We start from the raw sequence: 26,474 nt of genomic DNA, 5'->3' as shown, positions 1-26,474 counted from the left end.
ACCCACCATGGGTCCAATTCCAACCGACCTAAGGAAGACAGGAGTGGTGCATTGCTCTAGCCTCCCTCCCCCATGCTCTGGCTGGAGCTGATTCTCCCCTTTCTCACCCAGGAGAGAGGCTGTGGGCAGGGCTGAGCCACAGAGCCGGGGTGGTGGGGCCAACCACCAGCCCCTCCCACAGCTCTCACCTCCTCCCCCAACCCTGGTTCTGATGTTATGCAATATATTTATTAATGATCTGGAAATGGAGATAATAAAAGAATGTGTAATGACACGCAGTTAATTAGGTTAGGTAGGACCTGAGAAGACTGAGAAACTTCAGAGAAACATAACCTAGGTGAATGGGCAACACAAGGCAGATTAAGTTTAATGTTGATAAATGCAAAGTAATGTACATTGGGGGAAGGGAGGAATTTGAACTATTCACTTACCTACAGAGTTGTAAATTAACCCTAACTCGGGAAAGAGTTATTGTTGTTACTGCAGCCTGCTCAATTTAGATCTCTGCTTAATGTGTATAGCTGATCCAATGCAATATTTTGTATATTTTGTGTCCCTTTTTGAGTTTGTAACACCAAAGCAAGGATTAGAAACTCTCAGGCTATGTCTACACTGCAGGCTTTTTGTGCAAGAACAGCTGCTGTTGCGCAAAAACTTGCCGGGTATCTACACTGCACGCACATTCTTGCACAAGTAAATTTAAAGTAGAGCGTCAGAAAACAGTACTTTTTCCGAAGAGTTATTCCTCTCCCCACGAGGAATAAGCCCTCTTATGCAAGAGCTCTTCCACAAGAAGGCAGTGTACAGGCAACATGATTTTCTTGCGCAAGAAAGCCCTATGGCTAAAATGGCTATTAGAGCTTTCTTGCGCAAGAGAGTGTCCACACTGCCATGGACGCTCTTGCGCAAAACACATCTCTTGTGCAAAACAGTTCTTGCGCAAGAAGTCTGCAGTGTAGAGGTGATCACAAGAGTCTATGAGGAAGAGGACTCCTGAAGGGGAAGACAGGGAAAGCAAAACCAAATGCTGCTGTCAGATACACACTTGCAACCTCATGGAGAGGTAAATTCTGTCTCACTTTTTGCAGAAACAGAAGTCCCTATTTTCATTGGAATAGGCATGATTCCACTACATGGGGTCGAGGATCCTCTGTAATGGCTCCCTCTTTGCTATGGCAGTGAGACTTAGGGTAGGGATGTGGTCAGTGTAGCTACCATTTTGTGCAACCACCAGAGGGGAAACAGCCATAGAGACAAGAGTAGCTGAGACTGTTGCTGAGTACTTACTACATCAGTTGTACTAGTTACAGCAGCTATGCAGCTAGTTTGGTAGGGAACTTCCCCTCAACTTTCACAGAATGCATACACCAGGGGTGGGCAGTAGAATGGCAGTAGTTCACAAAGGTTACTGATGGGCCGCTGCCTTTATATTTATTTGCACCTCCACAGGTATGAGTCATCCCAGCTCCCATTGGTTGGGAATGGCAGTCTGCGGCCAATGGGAGCTGTGATTCCCTGTACCTGCTGAGGCGCAGGTAAACATGACGGTGTTGGGCTAATCCTGGTGGATCTTGACCGTAGGCCAGTATTTGCCCACTCCTGGCATAGATTATGTATCGCTGACAGGACTTGATTGTGACTATATATTGGTAGGCTCTACATATGCATAGTCTATAGCAGGAGTTCTATAGTGGTTCTACACAGGGAGAATTACCATATTGTATAGCTGTACAGATTAGATATGAAGAAAAAAAGATCAGAGATGTGATTGTATTGCAAAGACCAAAAGTGATAGCTTACATTGAGGCTGGGGAACCTTTTTTGAGTGGGGAGGCACTGACCCACAAAAAAATTAGTTGGGGCCACCAGTAGTAAAAGTAACTCAAAATTTCTTACAGGTACTGTCCTATTGCAACCCAGGTCCCTGTCAGATCTTTAAATAGTTCCCTTCTGGCTTTTGCTGCAGCTCAGACAGCCCTTGCCAGAGCTCTGCACCAGGGTGCACCCGCTTCCTTTCACCTCTGGGGGCCACACACCCACGAGAAAAGCAAAAAGAAAACCAAAACCCATCACCTCACTGATGTAGCCCCCAACTCAGAAGCAGCAAAACCCCAAGATACTTACCTCACTCGTGCTCCAGCGCCACACACTTACTCCCAGGCCAGATTGACTCTTCTGGGGGCCCAGGGACAGTAGATTTTGAGGGACTATATCAGCAGGAGCGAGAACACTCACTCTATAGTATCTGAGAGAGTGAATGGAATATGTTGTAGACAGGAATGACCCATTTTGCTGGCCAGGACAGAAAATGTTTTCAGTGCCCACACCTTATGAGCAGCCAAGCAACGCCTCTGCTAGCCCACTCCTAAAACTAGACATCTTCACTCCTGCTGATACACATTTGATTGAAGTGTGTTACAGAACAAGGGACCCCAGTAATCCTTAAGTTCCTTTCCTAGGTATAATGTACTACCTTCTGCATTCCATTACAAAGACTGTCTGACATGAAGGGGACTGAGAAAGGTAAATTCTGTGTTGCAAATTTTCATTTTCTGACCCTCCATGTCAGACAGTGTGACCCTCCTTCAGAAGACTGCATTATATCCAGAGTTTTTATCTGGCTATTGCTCACTTGTTAAGTAGTTTGAAAAGGGAAGAGAGTGTTCCTACAGGAAATCCTAGCTGCTGCAAATGATTTGAGTTGAATAGCACTTTTAGAAAGGTAATATTTTTCAGCTTTGGAAACTTTGGTACAGACCTCCTCAGAAAGTGAGAGATCATTCCACCCACAAAATTGCTACTCTTTTCCCTGATAGAGTAATAAAAGGATTTCTACTTGAGGTTTTGACTGTCTCTACTATATTCACCTTTATTCTTCTGTAGGCTCTATTCACATCTGACACATACATTTCCACATCCTTAGGCTGTTTGGATTCAACAAATAGGGCAACAATACCACTGCTACTATAAGAGGAAGTTTGTGGAGTCTTTGGAGATGTAGGCCTAATTAGTTCACAGAACTACCATGTTTGAAGTTTTCCTGCTTTTTCGTCAAGCTGTAGAAATAAAGGTTCCATGCCTATAAGAGAAGGAATATATCTTTGGGGAAAAAACATTACTTCTGTTTTCATTATTTTTACTGGCATATCCCTATACTGAGGCAGTTGAGCATGTGAGTGAGGTCCATATTGAGACAGATTAGTGGGCCACAGAGAAACCTTGCTCCCTGCAAGTGTGTAGAAAATTGATACTGAGACAGGTGCGCAGGGTGCATAGAAGTGCTAAATGAAAGCTCATACTTCTCTCTGGAGGAATTTCTGCAAGGAAAACTGTATTTTCTGCTTCCCAGGCAGGAAGAGACCAGACGATTTTTTTCACACTAATCTAATTTGTTATACTCTGTAAATTTAAGTCTGACAGCACTTTCCTATTATTCATGTAGGTGTGAATATGGGATAAAATTTAAAATCACTTTGATGATTTTATTGAGCCTCATTCCTTAGACTTTCAATGAGATTAAGGCTCTTAAATACTTTTGTGACTTTGAAAGGGATTTAGGGAGTGATAAACCCGGCCCTCTTGGAAGCAGGGTGTTGAGCCTACCAGTCCCCACTGGTGTCCTCCACCCCACAGTGGTCACAGTCTGGCTTAGCTGTTCTAGTTAATAGCAGCCCCCATCAGCAGGGCAATAGGGCCCCAAAGGCTGAGTCAGTAGCAGCTCCTTCCCCCCCCCCCCCCATCAGTGGGGCAATAGGGCCCAAAGGCAAAGTCAGTAGCGAGTGCACCTTATTGCAGGACAGTAAGGGCCTACTGGCCCAAGTCAATAGTTTAAGTGTTATGCCCCCTTTGGGGGCTAATGGGGCAGGGTAGGAGGATGCAGGCCCTCCCTCTCCATCGGCTCCCAGCCCCAGCCCTGTCAGTGGTGGGCATGTCCCACCACTAGCTCAGCGGGGAATCTGCCCAAAACACACTGAGCTTCCGAGGAGTTCTAGTTCCCTGCCCTGGGCTACTTCCTATCTTATTCAGGATTGCCAGCCTTTTCCCCATCTGCATCCTCCTAGCTGGTTGCTTCTCCAGACAGTCTCTGCTGGCTGTACTCTGCCACAGCATCTGTCTGCTTCTCCTCTGCTTCCTCCTCCCAAGTTCTAGCAGCAGTTCCTTTCCCTGTAGTGGCCAGTCTTGAGTGAGCTGCTCCACAGGCCTTTATACTGGTCCTCCAGTAGGAGCATGCCCAGCAGGGCTGTGAGGGTGGGGTTCTTTCAGCCTGACTGCTTCCAGCCCAGTGCAGTGTTAGTTTACCTTGTCACAGAGAGTTTGTAAAAGGTTACCTATAGTCACTTGTTTTACAATCTCTCTGTAAAACTGCAAATAAAGACTACTAGAATTTAGGCAAAACTGAACTGGATATCTGACTTAAGTGGGGCTACTGGTGGCCATTATTCTTATGGTCATGATCTGCCTAAATGCCAAGTGAGAAAGGTGGCAGTGTTACAGAACAGCTGGTAAAGATCATGATGGGGGAAGGGAGGAGAGAGAGAGTAATAGCTTTCAAGAATATGCCAGCTTTGTGGGCATATTATTTTCTTCGATATATATACAGCTTCCACCAAAATCTTTAGGTGGTGAATATGCAATTTTTTCCTGTAATATATAGTGACTGTAATCAAACATTTTAATGTTGTATTATGCATAATATCTGGCCCAAAACTTATAGGGAATATTTACATCTTCAGTTATTGAATTTTCTTACCACTCTTCACTATAACAAAATACTGTATACACTGTAATTAAAACCCAAATTTGAATTCCCACCAAATTCAAACACTTGAGATTTAGTATTAGACGACAACTCCAGCCTATTGCAAGCTTCAAAAATACTTTTTATTCACATATAAAAAAGAATAAGGAAATATACATTGTAATAAAACATATTTCTTTTCCTCTACAAATAAGCACTGTAAATGATAATCATTTTGTTATTTCAATTCCTTATAAATAGACTGGAACAGAGTAAAGAAATCTTATGAAATAGAATATATTTTGGTAATAATATTATTTTACAGTTTCACTAAAACCTCAGGTTGTAACTTCCATGTACAATGTTAATCCTTATTTACAATATCATATATAATCTTCATTACCTGTGGCAGAGAAAATTATGTGTAGTTACCGTGCAGTCAATTATTTGGTTTTATTCAAATTCCATTTTAGTTTAAAAATCATTGCCACCACTTTAAATATTCAAAACAGAAATTATTTTTAAATCTCATTTTCAGCCCTTTATGCAGTTTATTGATGGCATTTTACTCAGGAGAGTGAATAAGTGTTGTAGGAAAGTGTTTAAATACATTAGAAGTTATTTTGTTCTCATTCAGTTTTAAAGAAAATACTTGTTTAATTTAGGTTTTGTAGTCTCCTCTCTCCCTTGTATGTATTTTGACACAAATCCAAAGTTGGTGTGTAAACTCTGTGATAATCTCTATTTAAAAGCCTTATCGTTTGAGGGACAATTTCAAATGTGCAGTTGGGCATCCTGTTGAAAGTTAGTGGCAGCTGTAGTCTTTAACTCCCTTCTGTGCCTTTGAAAATGACCATTGGGTTCCACATTGCTCCAAGATAAACTTGTTTTTTCATATCACATTTTACTACAGGTAATACAAGTTACATATTTGCAACAATTTGCATATAGAACAATGATATGTGCAGATTATTTATCTGATGGAAGATTCAATGTGTCTGTTCATGCATATTTCTTGATAAATTGCTCAAAGAAATACCCAATTATTCCCAGTTATGAGAAGTAAGCTAGCCTGCTCCACATATAGTGTAATAATTTAAATCAGGATGTGTGGTTTTCAATGTCTTTTAATTAATTTCTACAAGGTGAACATTTTTTCTTCAGTTCTTAAAGCAACTTTATTTTAGAGACATTTTTTTCCAGAACAGAACTAAAAAGCATTTTGAATTGGGATAGAAATGTTATCAGTTTAGAATGAAAAAAATTACAGTGGGGAGGGAAATTCATTCATTGGAAGGGAAAAAAGTAACACTGCCCCTTTAAATAGTATTGTTACAACTAATTTCAAATTACTCTTAGATAGTGTAGGTAGTAAATAGAAAATAAAAGGCATAGTGACTAGTATAACTCAAAGCACCGTTAACAGGATGCACAACTTTTTCCCTACAAGTTTCTGATTCCACCAAAGCTCAAGTTAGAAGTGATAAAGGAGTTACGCTGCTATGTTCCACATTAAATTAGCCTATTTCAGACCAATTCTTGGACTGGTGTCCATATTGCTAAAAAACACCCACATTTATTAGCAGTCTCAACAGCATACAAAGGATTAAATGGATATTAATAATGTCTTGCATATCTCCACAAGTGATTGAGACACAATAATAGGCAAGTTTGTAGACATTTAAACTGCTGCTCCCTGTACTGTACTTGTTCAATAGGAATATAGCCTCCAAAGTTATTAAGATGGCACCTTTCATAAGCACTAAAGTATCTTGATGTTTTTGTTTTGTTTAATTAAGGGCCTTATAATTGCTCACTGAATCAATCCTTCAAAAACATTGTAGATTTATCAGATTATGAAAAAAGTCAGAAAACACATTGTGTAAGTTACCCTTATCGTTCCTTTCTATTGTGTAATTTCTACAGTCATAATAGGATGCAGTTACTTCAAGGACATGTAAATTGGTCACAGTGAACTTTCACAAGTGCTGTGCCACTTTTCCTCAATTTTTCTCTCATCATAACCAGAGGTGAAAGTAAGTTGGTGTAGCCCAATGTGCTGCTCTGACAAGGAGGAGACAGCTAGCTGGGGCATTCAGTTGCAGATTGAAGTGTGGTGTGCTTCCAGCTGGGCTCCTGGGGCTCTCCTGCAGGTTGTCAAACTAAGCAGCAAACAGCCAGAAAGGCTAAGGGGGCCAGCAGGGGGTGCACCCCCCCACTAGTCTGGCACTGCTTCAGTCTAGGGATGTTAAAGACTAGTTGACTAGTCGATTATCCAATAAGCATTTGCTTATCGGATAGTCTTTTGACTAATTGACTAGTCGATATCCTCCCCCCCGCATGCTACCTCTATGAGATAGAGGCAGCAAAGGGAGGGAAAGGAATACTTCAAAGTGGCAGCACCGCACAGCTGATCCACACTTTGAAACTCCAAGGTGGCCGCTGCACAGCTGATCCGTGGATCAGCTATGCGGCAGGCTGCCCCTTTAAAACACCACCTCTGCGCATTTCAAAGGGGCAGCCATGGAGCCTGGGGTCAGCGGGGTCCCCAGCTGATTCCAGGTTCTGGGGAAATGCCGCGGGGAGTCCAGGGTCAGCTGGGAGTTCCCAGCTGACCCTGGGCTCCACGGCAGCGGCCCCTTTGCAATATCAGAGGCGGATCAGCTGTGCAGTCGCTGCCCCTTTAAAACGTCACTGCCACACATTTCAAAGGGCAACTTCTGTGGAGGCTGGGCTCCCCGCGGCATTTTCCCCAGAACCCAGGATCAGCTGGGGAGTTCCCTGGTTTGCGGGGAAGTTCCGTGCAGAACCTGGGGTCAGATGGGGACTCCCCAGCTGATGCCAGGCTCCTAGCGGCATACTGTGAGTCCACCCCTGTCCTGAGCCACTCCTCACAGTCCCAGACCCCTATACCCCACACATACACCAAGCCTTCTCTTTTACAAAGAATAGGATGGGTGATCTGACCATGTCACACATGTATGTAAGTGATATGGAAACTTAAGATATACTTGTTTACCAAAACATAACTATAAAGAACTTTTCCTAAGAATTAATATTCTAGCTTTTCTTGTATTCAAATGATTAAATGTAATTACAGGCTCACACTCATGACCCAAAGAAACCTAAAATAACAATAAGTAATCAAAACTATGTATAGCAATGCATCACTGTGAGCAAGAAAGATTAGAATATTCATGGGATCGTAATATGTTTAAATATATGTGAGAAGCAGAAAAATAAATCAAAATGAAAATAGTCTTCAGAAGAAATAGAAAGTCATGTAGTTCCCAAAGCACTAGTCCAGAGCTCTTTGCAACATGAATAGTGGCAAACATGAAGTAGTTATGCCACTTATCAAAATGATTTTAGGTCTAGAAACTTGCATTGCAAAAGTAATCCACTTATAAGAGTTGACGAATTTACAAGAGAAATGCTAATCACTTTAGACACTCAAAATCATATAAAGCCATCCACTATAATTATATTTCTATGAGAGTAGTTTTCCATTCTTCTAGAGTGATTAAAGTAAGCAAAAGCAATGTCTATTTTTATATCTGGGAGAGAATTTAGATGAAAGTAATGCATTAATACTGATTGTCAGAAGGCGCTATAGAACCTTACTAACATTAAATTAATTGTCTAAGTTAAGCATTATGTAAATGTTCAGTTTGCAAATGAGGAAAGTAAGACAGAAGTTATATGGTTTGCCTAAAATTAGAAGGAGCCAGTGATAGCACTGGGTACAGAATCTATGTATGTCAACACCGTAATTAAAAACCTGTTGCTAGGCCATGCCAACAGTCTGCCCCACACTTAAACAGTCCCTTAGCACAGGCCCTGCTAACCTAAGTCAACTGGCACAGACTAACCACTGGTTTCTGACTGCAATGCAGACACAGCCTTTATGTCCCAATTTTTACTCCCGTTTAAACCATTAGACATTGCTTTCCTTGTCTTATTCTTCTAGACCAGGGCTACTCAACTTTGGAAGCCAAGGGGGCCACAATGATACTCATAGCACATGCTGAGGGCCGCAATTTAAGTGTGGTTGCATATACATGCAAGTATACATGCAAATATCTGCAAATAGCTTCTTTCACACTGATGGACATGAATACAAAGATTAAGGTAAGACTACAAAAGACACAGGCCCCATTTAAGTCAGTTCTGCAGATATTAATAAAATGCAATATTTACCCAACTTCCACCCATATGACAGCACTTTTAATGAGCAATGACAGTCCAGGAATTTAACTACTAAAAACTGTATCAACAGAAGACCATTATATTGACTACTTTTTGTAGTAATAATGCATCAAAGAGCAATATTCTGCTCCTTCCTGAGGGCAAGAAAAAGGGATGAATTTAATGACTCAACAGTTTTTGTAATTCTATAACGAAGTGAATGCAAAAACTGCATACATTTCAAGACAGGTTAAAAGCTGTCCTTAGATATTTACTTGTAGCTCCCATGGATTTCAGTAGCAATCCCGTGTATCCAAGAGTGGATGATAGCTACAAATCTATACATATACTAGAGCTGGTTTAGAACAAATTCAAACTGTTGATGAATTCTCATTAAAATAATAAATGGGAAAAGTTGGTCAAAACCATAACATTTTAATGAAAATTTCAATAAAAATTCTGTTTTGTTTCTTTCCTAATTTCAAAATGTTGGCAAAAAACGTATACAGAGGGATTCTGAAATATAGTGAGTGACCTCAGCTCTCGTGGACTTCAGTGGAAATTGAGAATGCTCATCATTTTGAGCAATCGGGCCCTTAACAAAGTGAAACAATAACAGAATAGGCTTGTGCTAATGGATAAATTCTGTGCTCTGTTGTGCATATACAATGCTCATCCATGCCTATTCACAGCATAACTCAGGGCAGCATTTCATGCCAGTTATAATAACTAGCTAAGGAAACTGGTGAACAGCATAGAAATAACTGATAATTTAATGGGAAAATAATTTTTACACCTTATCTTAGATGCTTTTTTAAACTCCATAGTTACTGCAAACATACTACATTTTTCTTAAATTTCTCACCATGTTTTTTTCATTCCAGTCCTCAATTCTTTTAAACAGAGATACATTAAGGAATGACATGACAAATGTAGATTTTACTGAATTTTAGAGACCTTTTCAGCTCATACTAGATATGTGAAAAATTGAACTGCATTAAGCAAGCCTGATAGAAATTCTGTTTAAATGTAATCAGTAGCTGGATATGAATAACTTTATTTAAATGCAAGACCACAGCAATTCTGTGTACTCCCTTTACATTGTAGATCGTTGTCCTACCTCATCTAATTTGAGGTTTCGTTTTCTGGCTGCTGCTTCACTATTGAACTCCACATCAGATTTATCTGTATTGCTGCAGTCTGTCATAGTGGATTCTTCTTCTGTACCTTCAGGTGTCCCTCCATTTGGTTGCTGGATTTTAGAATTCTGTTCTGGTGGGCGCTTCCAGTGGGGTCTTGTTGCCATCCACAAAATAAGAGCACCAAAGATTAAAACCAAAAAACCAAGAGTGTTGACAAGAATCGCCTCTGGTGGAGATGTGCTATATGCAGGATTTTTCCTTACAGGGAAAATAAAAATAACTGTTTTAAGGACAATTTTATCGTATAGGTGCCTAAAAAAAGACTGCTATTCATGTTGTTAAAAAACAGTGGATCAATACTAGAATATGTTGTTTGATACAAACTTGATGACAGTTTTCAGTGGTAGAATTTAATGAGCAAACAGGTGAAAGAGTGAAATTAAAAATATAGTACTTACAGAGCAAAAATAAGTTTCTCTGTGAATCCCATGAGAGCTGTTGCAATCACTGTTGCAAAGATGAGGAGGCCAGAATAAATATGTATTGGCATGAGAGATGCACGAAGAGAAGCTGGAGCAAAGGGCAGCAGGAAGACAGCAAAACCTAAGACAAGCTAAACACGGAATAGAGATTCAGCATTAAAACTGTGAAAGGAATTTGCACTTTTAAATGAAAACGGAAACCACCCATAAAGGTTCATTTTTAAAGTATCTGTGGTTCAAACCTAATTGGATCAGGAATATATTTTAAAGCATGTTTCCATGCAGCGTTAAACCCAAAGACAATATTGTGCTAGTACCTAAGAAACAGTCCATAAAACGGATTATAAACAAACTAGTCTGTTACCACTGTCCAACTATGTGGAAATAGTAAAAAGTAATTAAACTGCATAGTGAAAAACACTATTTTAAATTACGTAAGAACAGCTAGACTAAGTCAGACCAAAGTCCATCTAGACCTGTATCCTGTCTTCCCACAACAAAGTTTTAATTTTCAGTAACTATAGCATTAATACTGCATATACTGAAAATGACTTATTTTAACAATATTCCCTTTAATTATGATTTCTGCCCCTTCCCACTACTGCACAGATTCATTCATCAGTTGAGGCTAGAAGTGACTACTAAATCAATGAGTTTGACAGGCACAGAATTTCATCTGAATTCCCCTGTATTGAGTCAATGAAGCCTGCCGATGGCAGGGTGTGTGTGTTCAAAAAGGCCTGGGGTCCCCAGCCTCCACTGCTGCTACTCCCACCGGAACCTCAGGCCCTTTAAATTGCTGCCGGAGTGCTGTGTCACGTGTGAAGCAGAGGGCTGGCTGCCCCAGCCCTACCCCTTCCACCAGAAGCCTCACATTTTCTACTTGAGGTCCCAACACATCTTGCCTAGGGGCTCGCACAGGCTGCCAGCTCCCCCGGAGCCAAGTAACATGTGTTTGTCTAAAACATATTTTACACCATAATGAAGTTACCTCTCAAATTTCTTTCTGATAAACTAAACAGGTTAAGCTCTTTAATCTCCCACTGCAAGTTATTTTTGCTAGCCCTAACCAAGTGAGTTATAAGATCAAGAACACATATTCCTGCGCATCCAGAAATATAATTTATGCTATCATGTGCCGAAAGTGTCCATCTGCTATGTACATTGGACAAACGTCTCAGACACTTCGCCAAAGGATTAATGCCCACAAAACAGATGTCAGACAAGATCACAAAGAAAAAACTATTTCTTGCCATTTCAATCAGAAAGGACACTGTCTCAACGACTTCACCACCTGCGTTCTTCTACAAAGACCTTTTACATCTGCACTTGAAAGGGAATCCTCTGAACTGTCATTCATGTTAAAATTCGACATTCTCCGGGGGGGCGGATTGAACAAAGACCCCAACTATCTTACCCATTACCAGGATAGCTTCCCCAATTATCACCTCTAATACCATTAGCTCACAGACATCTAACTTTCTCCACCTCTAATATCATTAACTCACAGATACTTACCTTCCTTCCTTCCCCCCTCCCCCTCCTGTTCTGAAATGTGATTTGTCCTTTTCATATGTGTTCATTTTTTTTAATTGTATCCTTTGGTATATATGGTTGTGACTATTTTCTTCCACTATTTGATCTGAGGAAGTGGGTCTGGCCCACGAAAGCTCATCATCTAATAAACCATCTTGTTAAGTCTTTAAGGTGCTACATAGTCCTGCATTTTACTTCAGCTACACCAGACTAACACAGCTACATTTCTATTACTATTCTGCTGTATATGAGCGTTGTCTCAGGAAATCTACTTGAAAATAATTATTCAGTGTATTAATTTGTAAAAACTTCTTTTTCATATAGTTGTTTGACTAATATTGACACTTTCTTCTTTATGCACTACTGCTTCTCTACAGAAATGTCACCTGGTGGGAAATGATGGAAGTCTATTAATGAGACTAACACTTTATATATTTCAGTAGTCCTCTCATTAGCCAGTAACCGTTGATTTTTTTAGTCAGCAGTATGAAATGCTTCCCCTTTACAGTATAAGAACACACTGTCTCCACAGGATTCTCTGATCTTGCCAGACTGGGGAGCGAGAGATAAAGATTAGGACCCAAATTCAAGCACTTGGGTGGTCATTTTCTGCTTCCTCTTGACCCTAGGGAACCAAAACCTGTTTTTATTGCACAGGTTTCAGCTCAAAATGCAGAATCACTAAACCAGACTTGTAGGGCATGTCTATATAACACTCTAGGGTATGAATCCCAGTTTGTCATCTGAGCTAACATACTAAAGATAGTAATGCAGATGTGATAGTACTACAAACCTACCCAAGCCCCATAAGTACATCCTCAGGGCCATTAGCTCACACCATTGCCACCGTTGTCCATGCTACTGTGGCAATGCTACTATTTTTACATTAAAAACAATGAATAAAATATATTTTGAGATACATTATTCTTGACTTTTTAAAATTATTTGTGTGTTTATTTATAAAAGTCAATAAATCAAAATAGGTCTCCCAGTACTTGAAGTAAATTAGTTAGGTTCTACTGTACTTTAATTAATTATAGAACACATATTTTTCAGCTTTATATCTTATTTATAAATACCATAGTTAAATTCTGACCTGCAGAGAATAAAATATAACAGCAGTCAGTCCAATCCAGCTGTGCAGACTGTACATGTTGGGAATGTTCTTGGCATTGTGGAAATCAAAAACAGCTACCAGAGAAACAATTGCAAGAATCATTGCTATGGTATTTAACCCAGCATGGATGAATTTAATCAGGAGTTTGCTGCATTTCCAGGTCCAGGGCAATCTGTACACAATAATAGCTGAGGAGGGAATAAAAGCAAGATTTAATAGGAAATATCTCCTTTCTGTAAGTATTTTGATAATCATGCATAATTCAAATCATTCCAATGTAAACTACAGAAGAGGACTCAGACTTTTCTCCCCTCCCACTTCACAATGCTACATGTAATCATTAGTTTCCAGCACAGAATTCAGGCCAGTGTATAACCTCTAGAGAGAAACTTTCTTCTAATTTTTTAATAGAAGTTTTGACTGACTGGGTTAAAAAATAACAGCAAACAACTTTAATTTGTAAAAACACATAATAGGCCCCAATTCTGAAGCCTGATATCTGTGGGATCCTCTGGGGCATATGGGTCCTCTTTTGCAGATAAGATTGCAGAATCGCAGCCTAATTAATTCATGATATCATATATTGGAAAAATGTATTCAGATGCCTTTACTCACTATAAATAGCACCTGATTCCACAAGTATTTCCATTTCTCCCATGAAACTATGTGTGGAGTTAAGGCCAGGTCTATATTAGAACTGGAAGGCTGGCTTAAGTTACGCAACTCGAGCTATGTAGAAACGCTGTCATCGGCTTCCTTTACTCCCTGCGACTGCGAGGAATACAGGCACTGTCTGGAAGCTGCCCTCAGCGTTCGATTTACGAGTCTATACTAGACCCACTAAATCAGTGGTTCTTAACCTTACTGCATGCAGCCTGCACTCCTTTGTTTCTCAAAATATGCTCTCGCACCCCTTATTAAAAATCATTGAAGTAGGTCAGTTCTTTAAACCTAAGATATATCATAAAAATCTGGCATGCCTCCCCCCCACCCCCAGGGGGTGTGTGCACCACAGCTTAAGAACCACTGCACAAAACTGAATGCCAGAACTTTGATCTCCACCATGGCAAGTGAAGTTGTACTCTAAAATACTACTTAGTGAGAATAAGGGAATAAAAATCTGACCCTTAAGACTTAAGGGGTTCAGCAAAAATGTAATCTTGTATCTATATAGTTTCTATTATATGCATAATACAAAAGAATGCTAGCAAATTATACATTCTGTCTCAGTCTGAAAACATTACTTCTGTCAGGTACTGATTTTTTAGTTACTACATGCTCCTTCTTGAGAAAATTTGCAGAATGAATCATTGTGCAATTGTTATTACTAATTCAGAATCCACTGTTTCTACAGAATTCCTGTCTTTTTAGCACTGACTCCTTTTACACAGCTGTCACCCCTTAAACTGTATTAGTTACAGAAAGGAAAGGCTGCATCTGACTGTGGATTGGAGGTGAAATAGTAGGGTTTTAACTGCTCACCCATAAGAAAAAGCCAGACTATAAATATGGGGCCTTCCCTTCCCAGGAAATATCAATGAAGGGAAGAAAAGTAACTGAGTGAAGAGAGGCAAAAATTTACCACCGTAATGAAAAAAATACAAAAATAATTTAATGGTTGCAGGGGACAGCCCCTTCACAATAAATAAATTAACAGTTTCTTAACAATGAGTTAATTGAGAAAAATCTTCATGTTGTTTTTTGTCTGCAAACTGGCATTCAGATGTGCTAGGATCAAGATGAGCATATATAGTTAACTGTGCTGAAAACAAAAGAATGAGAGTACTGTATTCCTAGTTATAAAAGGTGTTCCCGCTCTGAGGGAGAATGAATGCATTATTAAGTGTGGGGTAGCGGAATGTATTTCTTGACTTTTCCCCAGTAATAGAAGGATAAAATCATTACTTAGCAAAAGAAACAGCTCTCATGCTTTCCATTCAATACTGGTATACAATCTTAGCATTATTAATGAAATTATACAAAATAGAAATCCCAAAAAGAAATACGTATTGTGTGTTTGGATGAATAATAATTAATGGGAAATTGCTTTAAGGTACTACTTATGCATTTGTGTTTTTATTTGGGTACAGTGCATGCCAAAAATTACAGAATTTCAACTACACTATTCACAAAAAAGATAACTCTGTTCACAAATGGAATGTTCTTGAATATGAGCAGGTCTCAGATCAATGTAAATTACTGCATATGTGGGAAGCATAGCATAGGAATGGAACAAGTCCTGTTAATATAACTGCATACAGCATTTAGGTATTTGAGTTTGTGTTTAAGAATGGGATACAAATAAAGCATGTGATATTTAAACTAAAAAAAAGAAGGCAGCCGCATTTTCAGGTAGCTTGACATGAATCAAACCACATGAAATAGCAAAGACTGCAACAGTCAAAATGTCAGTCTCATGATTACTGTCTAACAAGAAGGAAAATGCCTTGCCTTGTCCTACTATGAATGAAGCTAAGTAGCACAACTGTAAAAACTTCAAGATTTTAAATGTAGTTATTCCAAAATTTTCCAAAAATAACGTAGGCATAATTCTGCCCTCAGGTACACAAATGCAATTTCTATTATTAATGCATACCCAAGGGCAGTATTTGGTCTTTTATATTTTACAAACTAATCAATAATCTTTACAAAATTGAGAAATATTAGATGATTACTAAAATAAACATTATGTAGCCGCAAAAAAAAAAAAAATCAGTTACATTGTTAGTAAAATGCTCCCTGAGAGCGGGACCAGCTGCCAGTGTGTTCCCGGCTCTGACCCCACTTCTGGGGAGTCCCCTCTGTATCAGAGGCAGTAGTGTGGGGTGGCAGGCAGGCTGGTCTATGATGGGAGCCAGTTTAAAAATCGGCTCTGTGCACAGACCAGCTCCCCCCTGCTGTCCTGCTCTGCTGCTTCTGATACAGAGGCAGGGTGGCAAGGAAGAGTGCAGGGTAACAGCAGCTCCTGTCTGAAGTGGGACCGAGCTCCCTGTGGGAAGAGGCTGCTCTAGCATCCCACAGAGCAGTCTCAGTCCATGGCGAGCCCAGGCCTGCCCTGGACAGAGGCTGCTCTGCAGCAGCAGCCCCTGTTTGCAGAAGGCCTGAGCTCCCCACAGGTAGCCATCCCGCACTGCTGCCTCTAATACAGAGGCAGTAGCATGGGGGCGGGGAGGGGCGAGGTGGGTCTGCGGAGCCGATGCTCTTTTAAGCCAACTCCCCCTGAGCACAGGCTCCCACCTGTCCCCTCACACTACTGCCTCTGTGGGAGGCAGTGGGGCATGGGGAGGAGGGAGCTCTGCGGGAAAGAGCACGCAAAGGGCACCGGCTACCACCTCTCCCATCCTTTGCTTCCTTTGACACAAAGACAGCAAGAGGGCTGATGCGTGTAGTCTTTTGGATTAACAGATAAACCTAGGGTTTCAACAAATATACACTAACATCCCTGATATGTTCATTTTCCCCCTACATTTGAAATATTTTGAAAAACGACTAAGAGCTATAAAGTTTTAAGCCAGATCCAGAACATTACTTCTTAACTCTATGGAGGTATTGGCTAATTGAAGGATAGCTGGATTTTATTTAGAATACAGGAGACTGTTAAAGGTGGTGTTATGTATAAACTATATTTATTCACACAGTCAGAGGACAGGAGCTTTGAGACGTCCCTGTGAACTAAATGATAAACAGCTAAAAAGCTTTACCTTTCTTCATTTCTTATTATCTTTAACTCACATGAAGAGCTGAGTGAATAACAGTTTTTTGTGGGGAGGAAGGATTGTTTGGGAGTCAAACCAGGAAAAAAAATAATTTCAAATTAAAATAGGTGGTGGATTTTTTTTTGTTTCTTGATAAAATATGAAACAAACCAAATTGATTAAAAAACACCCCAAACAATACAAAAATAAAACAAAACTACTCGAAGAGGAGACTTTATTTAGATTTTGGGGTGTTTTTCAATCCACGGTGGTTTTATTGTATGGTTCCTACTATTTTTCACTGTTTCCCCCCAATAATTAGTCCAAATGTTTTATTTCAAAATGGTCAAAAATCAATGGTTTTTACTTATTCAGAAAAACTCCATTTTATTTTGGCTGAAACTAATCACCATATTTGACCTGAATTAGCAAATAGTTTGGTGCCCCAAAAGTGCACTTTTGGTCATAATTTATTTACCAAAAGAACTTTGCCCAATATTCTTCATGTGGTAGTTGTTGAGTGGCACTATCATCATAGCTCATAATTTAAAGAATGGCGGCATCCATGAGTCAAGGTTGGCATCACTGATCACCCATGTGTTTCAAGAGAAGCAAGGGATGTGTTGCATCAAGAGATAGCACTTTCTTTCTGCGTATTACATAGTCTTATATTGTATAGGGTAAGTTTCCCTTTATTCCATATCAATGACTACTTTTGTTGCATCAGAGCCAATTAAGTGTATCCAGATATTCTGGATAAAATAATAATAGTTCAGTGATTTTTCCAGTAAGCAGTTTATAAGCCTTACTTCATCAGATGGAAAATTCTAACTGAATGTCCTCGGGTATACAGATGTTCTAGAAACATGTAGGCCAGTGGTCCCCAACGCAGTGCCTGTGGGCGCTATGGCGCCCACCGGAACATCTGGGCTGGCCCCGCCCCCCAGTGTGCGGCACATGCGTGGTGCTGGCCCCGGGTGTGTGGCACATGAGCGGCCCCTGCCCCAGGTGCACAGCACATGCATGGTGCCGGCCCTGGGCTCAGGGCGCGTGGGCAGCCCCTACCCCTGGCGCATGGCACATGCGCAGTGCCAGCCCCGGCCACAGGGTGCGTGGGCAGTCCCTGCCCTGGGTGCGCGGTGCATGCGTGGCCCCACCCCCAGAAGCATGGCGCATGAGCGGCCCCGCCCCCGGACACCCGGCACGTAAGCAGCCCCGCCCCTGGGTGCCCAGCAGCCACGAAAGATTGGGGACCACTGATGTAGGTTCAGGAGGAAACTATTTTGATCAATGCTGGAAAAGACTGGTGTACCTCTGTTTTGAGTTTTAAGATAGAATGTTCAGCAAGAATTCTCTCTTGATAAAAATAACATAGTTTGATCAACAATCCCACATCTATCACATCCCCTCATTCTCAGCATTTCTTAACATAGTTAGGAATGTACTTCAGTTCCTCAATTGTCTGTTGAGAAATCAGTACATAACTTTCCTAATAAATGCTAACCTAAGTGTAACCCACACATCTAGTGTGGTTACTAAACAATGCAAGTGGTACCGAGACCACAGCAACAGTTAAGACCAAGAGGCCTCTACACCGGGCTGCGAGCAAGCTGGCTTTTAGCTTAGAAGGTAGAGGCAACTATACTCTGCTTCAGAAATCCCAGGTTCAAATCTGCCCCTTGGTGGTTACATAAGCATAAGATGCTTTTTCAATTAATAAAAATAATTTCATTTAGCATTAAACAAAGTTTATAGAGGCCCAACTTAAGCTAGAACTTATAATTCTTCACAGAGCCGATACATAACTTTCCACCCTTCTGTCTCCTTCCAACCCTTAAATAACTGTGTATGTGCATTCTGTTCTCAGTTTGTGCTGATCTGGTCACCCATTCCTATCCCACAGTTAAGTTTAATTAGAAAGCCCATTCTAATACAATATTGGTTATTTTGAAAGTTTACTTTTCACTGTCTGTGAGCAATAACTTTTCACTGTCTTTTTTTAATGCCTAATCCAATTCCAAATGCCTTTGAAGTCAATGGCAGACTTTCAGTTGAACTCAGCTCAATGAAGTTTAGATCAGATCCATAATTTTGTTGGTGTCTTCTTAATCTTGTGTTAATTTTAATCTCTTGCACAATTTCTTTTCATTCTCCATATTTGCTTTTCCTGTTATTTGATATTAACTGTACTCAGAGTTTGATATTACAGATAACTCTTTTGTCAATAACTTTTTACACTCTGTCATTTGAGTGGTGATAATCTTTTATTTACTTTAAAAAAATCGCTTATGCATATATTGCTGTAAACAAAACTCGTGGTTACAGCAGAAGGGCAAACCAAATCTCAAGAGAGGTCTGTAGAGAGAATCTTGTCTACTTTTTGCAAAAAGAATTTCCTCTGCTTGTAAATAAAAGGTATCAATTTGATGTAGACTGATTAAGGACCTTCTAACAGAGTCCTTGGTGGTTCCTCCCTCATGGGGTGGGGGAACCAGATCAAACCCAGTTATCTACATGGATGGCTACAACATCAGCCACCTTTCATATTATTTGCAGGTAATGGTCTGCCCTTTGTGGGCCTGCTTAAGTTTCTCTAGCTGAGAGATCAAATTGGAAATCTCTCTCTCTCACACACATATACCAGGGTGCTTTCTCCGTGAGGTCCCAGAAAAAGGGATTGGGGTGGAGGGGAAGCTGGTGAATCTACAGTGCTGTGAACAATCCAGTCCCAAATAATTTTAGTTAGGTCTCTCTGGCAGATTTGGCTTATCTGTCTTACCCTGGGAGTCTGTAGTATGCTCCTCAGTAATGGTCTCCTACCTAGGAATTTACTCTGTACTCATAGTCATTCCTGTAGCCTGGTGCCTAGGGTAGTGATTCTCAACTGTGGGTATGCCAAAGTCCTTCCTCAACAGTTGCCCCTGCCCTGGAAAACATTGGGGAGGCAGGGGTGTCAACAGCCACTTGACCATCCCCCATTTGACTCCTCCCTGTACCACCTCTACCCTGGGAGAGGGCTGGGATTCCCTCTGCCCCAGGCCCTGTCTCTTCCTTCCTCTGTCCCACCCCTGCTCCACCCCACCTAATGTCTCTTCTCTCCCTCCCCCGCAATGTGGCCTGGGGGATTAGTGGGAGACTGGTACTAGCAACAAGGGTCAGGGGGCCCTGCACTTGTAAATGGCAGCAGGGAAAAGCAGAGCAATGCTGTTCCACTCCTCCAACTACTGGCCATGTCGCTCCACTTCCTGCTGGTGAGGGTGGGGGGTGGCCCTGTCCCTCCCCCAAATGACACAGCCAGCAGCTGGGGAAGCAGAGCAACATTGCTCTCCTGCTGGTGCTGGTGAGGGAGGGGGTAACTGACCCCCGCTGTGGGTGCCAGCCCCCCTCCTCAACATAGTTCCTTGGGCTGCTCAGAGGCTCTGGCCCCTTGCTTCTCCCACCCACAATGTTTGGGGTGTCACCTGTCCCCTTGGCTCACTCTCACGCATCATCCTTGTTCAGGAGGGTACATCAGCTCATCTAGATATTTGCTTGTTTTCACAATAGACTACATAAAAAGCACTAGCAAAGTCAGTACAAATTTCATACAGTGATTTATTTATACTGCTCTATATTCTATACACTGTAATGTAAGTATAATATTTACATTACCGCTGATTTAAGTATGGTAAAAATGAGAAAGCAAGCCAATTTTCAGTAATAATGTGCTATGACACATCTGTGTTTGTGTCTGATTTTGTAAGCACATAGTTTTTAAGTGAAATGAAACTTGGGGGTATACAAGACAAATCAGACTCCTGAAAATAGTGCAGCAGTCTCGAAAAGTTAACAGCCACTGGTCTATGGCAAGCCTGCTCTTTGCCCTTTATTTACTGCAGTTTCCTCCCTTTCAGCCCTCCTCCCTATTGTGCGGGTGAGAAGGTGGGGCTAGTCCTCTCTGGCCCCTTCCTCACCTGCGAGGTTTAATTCCAGCTGTCACAGGAGTGATCTATCTCCTGCTGAAGTCAGTAGAAGTTTTACCACTGCTCCATTGGAAGTGTAATCAGGCCCTAAAACTGCACTTCTTGTGATCTACTGAACCTATTAGAAATGGACAAAAAAGAAATATTGTTACTGTAAGCTACCAAACTGGGACTATTCCCCCACTGAAGGAATTCCCTGTCCAAGCCACCTACATCCTTACGTTTTACTTTAAATCTGAGGTTATATCTACTCTGAAAAAATTACATCAGCTCTGTCAGTCAGGGCTAACAACTTTCAGTGAGATGAAGCTACACTGATGGAAGAGCTGATCCATCAGGCTTTGTCTACACTGGCATGAATTTCGGAAATGCTTAAAACAGAATACTATTCCGTTTTCAGTTTTTCCAGAAAAGGAGCGTCTACATTGGCAGGCTGCTTTTCCGGAAAAGCATCTGTGGCCACTGTAGATGCACTTTTCCGGAAAAGAGCCCTGATCGCCATTTTCGCGATCAGGGGGTTTTTCCGGAAAAGACTACTGGGCTGTCTACACTGGCCCTTTTCCGGAACAGTGTTCCGGAATAAGGACTTATGCCCGAGTGGGAGCAGAATAGTTTTTCCGGAATAGCGGCTGATTTTGTACAGTAGAGCATTGTTGCTTTTCCGGAAATTCAAGGGCCAGTGTAGACAGCTCACAGCTTATTCCGGAAAAGCGGCTGATTTTCCGGAATAAGTGGCCCAGTGTAGACACAGCCTTCAGTGTAGCTCAAGGCTACCCAACATGTGGCCCATGGGCCACATGCAGCCCACGGCTCGTTTGTTTGCGACCCACAGTGCAGTTTGGGTTTACACAGGGCTAAACACGCAGCCCAAGGGTGTGATCCTTTGAACATGGCTTCCACTGGGAATGCACTTCACAGTGGTGAGGCGTTTTCCAGGTGGGGTGAGCACTGAAAGACACAAGTGGATGGGTTGCCTGGAACAGACCTAGTACAGGGTGTCAGCATTTCTAGCCCCCAGGGAGGAGGTGCTGGGAGCGCTGGGGCATTGTGGAAAGTGCTTTGTATTTATTCTTCCCCCCCCAACCCAGTCAGTGTGAAATAAGCTATTTGCATATATATTTGCATGTATATGCAACCACACTTAAGTTGTGTCCCTCGGGATGTGCTGTGAGTATCATTGTGGCCCCCGCAGCTTCCAAAGTTGAGTAGCCCTGGGCTACGTCTAAATTGGCATGATCTTGCGCAAATACTCTTTAACGCAAGAGTTCTTGCGTTAAAGTATTTGCACAAGAGAACGTCTACACTGGCATGTGCCTTTGCGCAAGAGATGTGCTTTTGCGCAAGAGCATCCATGCCAGTGTAGACGCTCTTTTGTGCAAGAAAGCTCCGATGGCCATTATAGCCATTGGGCTTTCTTGTGCAAGAAATTCATGTTGCCTGTCTACACTGACCTCTTGTGCAAGAACAGTTGCGCAAAAGGGCTTATTCCTGAGTGGGAGCATCATAGCTCTTGTGCAGGAAGCACTGATTTCACACATTAGAACGTCAGTGTTCTTGCGCAAGAACTCCCCGCCAGTTTAGACAGGCAGCATGTTTTTGCGCAAAAGTGGCCGCTTTGGCACAAGATCGCACCAATGTAGACACAGCCCTGGTATAGCTAATATTATTTGGTTAGGTGGTGTTCCCACTGACAGAAAAACTTCTTCCATCCATGTAGGCAATGTCTACACAAGAGGACATAGCTGACATATCCTAGTGTAGCTACAGCTTGACTTTACTGCTGCAGGAATGTGCATGCAGCAGTTTCATGAGAAATATCAAGATGTTTTGAACTAGTGAAATTGCTGGATGAATCTGGTGTATGTCATTCAGCAGTAAACCAAACAAACACATTGGGAGTTTTTTAGGGGGAGAGGCTTTAAACTACCAAACAAAAACCACCCCATCTAAATTAATCACTACTACAAAAAGTGAAAACATGCAAACATAAGCTCTAGAAATGATTCCCTTCCCTCCCCCAAAAAAGCTTAAATGCTGTACAGAAAGAAAGAAAGTGATAAAATAATCTGGTATTTTACTCCCCCCCCCCCCCCCCACTGCACCTGGGCATTGTTAATACAAGGATTTTCTTCTACTCCTGTTGAAGCCAGCAAGAATTTTGCCAGTTTCAGAGGAGCAGATTCTTGGAACCCTTTCTATTATTCTACTGTATCCATTTCCTCTGTTATTCTATCCCTTTCATTTTCACTCAACACTTCAATATTTTCTGGTGCATCTAATGAAAGCCTTTGTTTTTGCGTTTTTTTGTCTCAATTTAGACCTAGTTGTAGATTTGATAGATTAATATCACTTATTTTAGTCACCCACAGCTTTCTTAGCACTTTCTCTCTTGTTTAAAGCCTACTAAAACATTGCAAGGTTCCCTCTTCTCCATATTATATAAAGATACATAGTGGCACGGCACAATTGTATGTACCTTCGAAGTGATGAAATGTAAGTCACAGTCCAAAATGGAAAGTAACGATTAGCCCATTCTGAATAACCTTTGCACTGAGAACAGTGCTTCCAGGATTAATGGTATGTTATGAAAATAGTTAATATTAGGGGTGCATTGGTTTAATAGGAAGCTCTCGAAAGCCAGACTTTTGAAGACTACGCACTCAAAAATACGAAGTCATTGAGCAGCTCCCTCCTTCCTTGGCTACTTCGCAATACTTTGGCTGCAGCGTTAAAATTAAAATGAGTAGAAGGCTGACGGGGTAACTTGCGCTAAAGTCGGGCTCTTAAAATGGTATTAATGATGCTGTTTGCTCTGGCAAAACTTCCCTGGGCTTAGTGTCAGTACAGTAGTGGCAAACCTCCCTTCTCTTTTCTGATTTGCTTGCTCACGGGGCCTCAGCAACCCAACGGAAAAAGAGGAAGAGGAGCAGAGTAACGCGGCAGCCACTCTGCCTGCCTACCAACACAGCGCAAAGAAATGCCAGGCCAAGGTACATAGGTGCCCCCAAAGCATAACACATCCAACAACTTCGGCGTGTTACGAAAGCTCCGCTGTCCCGTCTCTGCAGGGCTTGGGGCGCTCCCTGGGTTGCTTTCAACAGAGAACGCGAGTCTCTAGTTTACTCCTGTCAACATCGACATGAGTAAATTCGCTGGCCTGTCCCACCTGCCCCGTGCGAGTCCCCCACCCATGCACTCCCTGCCCCTCCTCCTCCTAGCCCCCTACGCTTCCTCTGCCCGGTCCCAGCGGGGTCCCTCTGGGCCCTCCCTGGCTCGTAGTGTGCAGGCGCCCCTCACGCACCAATTCCCTGGATGAAGATGAAGCCAGTGGTGATGAGAACCGGGTGCCAGTTGAACTCCGCCGAGCCCCCGTCCCAGCCGAGCCCCTCCCGGTAATGAAAGACCCAGACGAGGGCGAAGAGCACGGAGAGGAAGCCAAACAGCAGCGCCGACACCAGCAGCACGAGGAAGAGCCTGTAGCCCTCCATGTTCGGCGCCCCGCACAGACTCCGGCTGCAGCGAGAGGGGCAGGCACTAGCACTGATCCCCTTCCGTAGGGCCGAGCGGGAGCGCCTCGCCCTCTCTCCGGCCCAAGCGCCAGGGGGGAGAGGAAGTGAGAAGGGGGCAGAGTTGCTGCCAGAGGGAGGCACCGCGCCTACCCTCGCTGAGAGAGGCGTACACCCCTTCTCCCCCCGCCCCGGAAGACAGACACACACACACATTCTCTGTGGCTGTGTGGCTCTCCCGCACCTCAGCAAGCCCTCAGCGTGGCAAGGTAAACACGTCTTGTCCAAGATGTACCCACAGGTGACTGACAGCATTACATACCGTTTGCCCCACCTAGAGGTTTAACACTGTCTGGGAATGGGTTATCCCTTTCATTTGTGTCTCTTTCTGAGCTGCTAGTTTGCTATCACTGAAATTTTCCTTCCCCCACGGTTACACACAGCTGTTTTGTGGTGCTTTGTGGTGAAAAGTTGCCTCATGTTTGAGACTTTGCCTCTCTTTGCTGCTCTTTCAATCCCTCAATTTTGGACAGCGGAAAATCATGTGTTTTTCCTGCCTCAGTCTCTCCTCTTTAAAATAGCTGGCATTGTCCTCCGGATTTTGGTGCTTTTTCTATCTCCATTTGCATTGCTAGTTCAAAGTTGCTGATTTTGTATTTGGTAACAATATTGTTATACCGTTCGTTGTAGTGAGGTAATCTGCTGGTGTGGCAGATGCATATAGTGAAGCAAATGACAAAGATTCAGATACAAATTACAGACAAATAGAGCCAAAATCACAAAATAGACTCAGAATACTACAAACTAACAAACACATACAAAAATACAGCACAGAAATATACTTAGAGCTGTAGAGACAGAGTACGTCTATGCACTCTAAGCCAGGGTCTGTGGAGTCTTAGCCTGTGTACTTGATGTTTCCAAGCCTAATTGCTGGACTGACTTGGGTCTCACAGCTGTGCTATTGTGTCATTACTGCACCATGCATATCTTCTGACTTGGGTCCGTGGCTTGAGCTGCCTCTGCACTGTGAAATGACAGGTCTTGGACCTGAGTCACAGCATGGGGGCTCAGACTGACTTACTACACTTCAGGATCCCAGGCAATATTCATTGTAAACTTGAGTGTTGGGCAGCGGCCCAGGAGAGATTTAAATGCTGCCCAGCTGATTAGTCCATAGCCCCCCCCCAGTCATCAACATGTGTTGCTACTAGTAGTACACTTATACACAAGCCTTGATGCACATAACAAAAATTTTCCTGCACATGGATGGAAGAAATTAGAGGGAACACTGGTCCTAGGACCTAGGTCTTCTGTGCCTGCTGATCTGAGTCAGACTGATTTGTGTGTGCATGGAAGGGAGGCTTGGGCTCAAACCTGAAGCCCAGGCCTAATGTGCGGTGTAGACATGCTTAAGTATATGCCTACCTGGCAGTCATGGGGTGTGATTGCTGCTTTTGTGCTAGTTTGGCTACTGGTATTAAGATGTGGCAGCACAGGCTTCAGTATGGTCTACCTGCCCAGATAATTACTGAGCATTCCAGGCAGGGTTGTATAACACTGCTCTACAGCCAAAATGCTTCTGAAATAAATGTAGTCAAACTTTACTAATTCTGAGTCACTGAGAACGAAAATGATGCTTAAAATTGTTGACTGGCTCTAGTTTTCAAGATATGCTATTGGGTCAGTACATACGACCTTTGACTTGCGAATGGCGGAGGATAAGTGAGTTATAAAGGGAAGGGATCTCAATTTAAACCAGAAATGACTAAAATACATCTTTGACTGGATCTATGAACAAATCTATGACTGGGTTTGGACAGTACTTGCTTTTTAGGCAAAACAATGAATGATGCAATCTGCAGGTGGTATTGCATCGTACATGATATGAATTGCATCATGTTATTCCTAGAAGTCATGGATGATACAGTCATAATGAAGCTTACATCACTTTGCTGAACAAATTGCCCTATACCAGCTCTAGAAATCATACAGTGTCGTGCTCTCTTATTTGTCAGTGTTTGATTTTGCAAAGATGTTTAGCCAAAGTGAGCAGAGATGCCTTGTACTTGTGTGAACAGTGCAGATAACGTCTGCTATGTTTGTGG

At 42.2% G+C, this 26,474-nt stretch overlaps 2 protein-coding genes across 3 annotated transcripts in view; one reads left to right on the top strand and one right to left on the bottom strand.

The window, feature by feature from the left end:
• Positions 1-26,474, top strand: part of METTL8 (methyltransferase 8, tRNA N3-cytidine) — a 205,428-nt gene that overhangs the window by 46,955 nt on the left and 131,999 nt on the right. The window lies entirely within an intron of this gene.
• On the bottom strand, positions 5,220-24,529 carry CYBRD1 (cytochrome b reductase 1). The gene is made up of 4 exons (XM_006138978.4): positions 24,162-24,529; positions 13,183-13,391; positions 10,527-10,681; positions 5,220-10,326 (listed from the first exon to the last, which is right to left on the bottom strand). Exons 1-4 carry the CDS (start codon positions 24,346-24,348, stop codon positions 10,023-10,025), a joined length of 855 nt encoding a protein of 284 aa, XP_006139040.1. The 5' UTR covers positions 24,349-24,529; the 3' UTR covers positions 5,220-10,022.

The sequence above is a fragment of the Pelodiscus sinensis genome, chromosome 7 (genome assembly GCF_049634645.1).
Source record: "Pelodiscus sinensis isolate JC-2024 chromosome 7, ASM4963464v1, whole genome shotgun sequence".
Lineage (NCBI taxonomy): Eukaryota > Metazoa > Chordata > Testudines > Trionychidae > Pelodiscus > Pelodiscus sinensis.
Note: the sequence above shows the minus strand (reverse complement) of the source record. Positions and strands in the feature narration are given on the sequence as shown.